We start from the raw sequence: 3,002 nt of genomic DNA on the forward strand, positions 1-3,002 counted from the left end.
AATAAGTATTAACTCCTACCTTACAGTTGGCTAGAGACATTTTTTTCAAATAACAACTGTAATCATTACCAATGCCAATACATTACAAGATACTTCTATAAATAATCAATGTACCATACATTAACTATATGCTTAATATATTTACAACAGAAATATTGGAAAATATTATGAAGTGAAATACCAGCAAAACTAAACTCTGATTCTGATTATTTATTTAGGCTCAATTATCAATCCTGTTAGATAGTCCATGCAAATACAAATACCATTTACTTGGGAATCTTTTAAAAATTAATAAATTACAGAGGAAAATATAAAACTATAGAAAAATTAACATTACCACAGAATTAGATAAAATGTGAACATTATTTTTGAACTACATAAGGTATTTTTCTGCCTTAAGAAATTGACATTGATCCAGTCATATAATAGTTGATTCGTACATAGCAAAAAGACAAGAGTAAGGAAAATGGTGTAATCGTCATAATCGTACGTGACAGATTCATTTAAGAAGTTAGATCATAACAAAATGGCATATTATTCATCATTTTGTTTTCTTATGGAAAAGTTCTATAGTAAAGATATAATCTGTTTACCCAGTTTCTAGAAGCTGTGACTAAATATTGAAACACAACTTATTTTACCTTCCTCAAGTAACATTACTTAGGATTCCTAAAACAGAGTACTATTTTCCCGATAGAAAAATAATACAATAGAACAAGCTCCTTGATTGTAGTCTGCTATAAAACTACAGATATTAGTTTCAAAAGATTAAAACCAAACCCCTGAGTACAGTTTCCCTTAGAAAGTAAAGTGATGAGGCATTAGTTGTATGTTGACATTTCTTTTCAGAAGAGGAATTTAAAATTTAAATAGTGTGGGAAAGAAACCATACACTCTGTATCCCTGTGATAACACTATGTAAGTTGGGAATTTCTAGCATATGGAAAGCTTAATTGAGTCATGATTCATCACAAAAGGTCCCAAAGTAGGAAAACACATTGAAATGACTGCTGTGATGTTTATCAGCCACCAACCAGGATTATATACAAGAGCAATGCAGCCTTGTAAGATTGAAGAGAGGGCATAAAAACATATAAATGTGGACATGAGGGTCAGTATCCTGTGGGTAGCTCTGGATTCAGGGGATGTTCTGGAGCAAACAGAGGTGCTATGGATATGTTGAACACTTTGCTTGTGCATATAGAGAATGATAACCATGGAGCTGCTTGACCAGATGATAATGAAAGAAAACAAAATTTCAGGAAGAACAATAATTGTAATATATAATCGGTCTACAAAGTCATCATGAACTACAGTGGAACAATATTTCAAGTAATTTTTATGTGTCAGATTCTTTCTGTTCTCTTTGTTATACATATACACAGGAAAAATCATATTTAATGCCATGTAGAGAATCCAGCAAAGAGAAGTGAAGAGACCAATATGATGTGGAGCTTTGGCTTTAAGGTTCATCCAAAAAGAATTCCTAGGACTGATGGTGATTGCCTGGAAGACACTCAAAAAGCAGGTGGTACTAATGGACACATTTCTGCCCAGCCTTTGAATATACAAAAGGAATTTGCAGACAAAATCATTGATAAATACTTTTATCACAAAAGTTTGCTCTGTACGTAGCAGTCCTGAAGACACAAGGATCAAAATGTTGGCTGTGAATAGATGTGAAAGGATCAAATTTGAAGTCTTCATTTTATGTTCAATATAGTAATTGATCAGATAGCAGGAAAGAAGAGAGAAATTTCCCAGAATCCCAATTGTACTCTGAAGTAAGAACACTATTCCTATTATCAAATCCTTGAGGTACATTCTGTCACTTAACAATTTTTCCTTAAACAGTTGCAAAATTCACTTCCTTGAACTCTTAGAAAATTGGTTGTTGATGTGAAAAAAAAATTACAATTGCCTAGTAGTTAATCAAATAGGAGGACTATGACTCAGAAAATCATTTTGTCACCAATATTTCACAAAGATATCTTGTCAGTATCACTGCTGAAATCTCCCGATCTAGATACTTATGAAAAGTTATTCCAGAACGTTGCATAGAAATAGCAGTATTAAGATTAGGTCCAAGTATCTGTTAGAGAATCAATTACCAGTGAGTAAAATCATAAAGGATGCTCATTGACAAATTCCAAAGTTAATTTCCAGTTAGAACTCAGATAAAAGATAAAGTTATTTTAATTATCCTTTTAAGCAAAAAGTAAAGAAAAAAGAAAAACTTATACATTTTTCCTCTGAAATTTAAACAAAATAAAAGCATTTCTTCAAAACAATGCCATTATTTCTCTGTGAACACATGATGCAATGATTAGTATATGGTAAAAGCAATAATCCCAAAGTTTAAGTGACACAATATATAATTTTTAAATATCTAGGTTTCATTATAATTTATATAACATGCATAAATATAGGTATTCTTGCTAAATGCTAATAATCCATAGCAAAATTACAGAACCAACTTACTGGTAAGCTTCTCAAAAACTTTAAACTTCAGCCAAGGAAAATTCATCCTAAGAGGAACCTCCTCTTAGTTTCCCAGGTTTATACAGTTATTTTCAGCCCTAATAAAATCTATGTGCACAAGCTATTTTGTTGAATACAATGTGAGATAGCTGTTTCACTGTCATCTAAAATATTTGTCATAAAAAGAGCTTTAACACTATTATATGACTGAGATGTCCAGCCCCCCCACATTCTTTGTCTTTGTCTCTGTATCTCTGTTTCTTTGTCTCCTTCTGTTTCTCTTTTTGTCTCTCTGTATCTCTGTATTATTTGCCTGATTTCACCTAGTGTGTTTCAGATTCTCAACATACCAAATGATGACATGAACTGAGAAACTAGGTTCTGCTCCATCCTTCCCTCTTTGGTATGCAGCAGAACCTAGACACAGGGACAAAAAAAAATAAGGAATCACAATCTAGGTAACAAAAGCAATCCAAGCTTCCAGGGACTAAGCCACTACCCAAAGACTGACCCTGGGCTAC

General features: G+C 32.5%; 1 protein-coding gene across 1 annotated transcript; it reads right to left on the reverse strand.

Annotated features, from left to right (window-relative positions):
- Positions 1-933: 933 nt before the first annotated feature.
- LOC116894605 (vomeronasal type-1 receptor 2-like) lies at positions 934-1,824 on the reverse strand. The gene has a single exon (XM_032896322.1). It carries the CDS (start codon positions 1,822-1,824, stop codon positions 934-936), a length of 891 nt encoding a protein of 296 aa, XP_032752213.1.
- Between the last annotated feature and the right edge of the window lie 1,178 nt (positions 1,825-3,002).

This window comes from Rattus rattus, chromosome 2, assembly GCF_011064425.1.
Source record: "Rattus rattus isolate New Zealand chromosome 2, Rrattus_CSIRO_v1, whole genome shotgun sequence".
Taxonomy (NCBI): domain Eukaryota; kingdom Metazoa; phylum Chordata; class Mammalia; order Rodentia; family Muridae; genus Rattus; species Rattus rattus.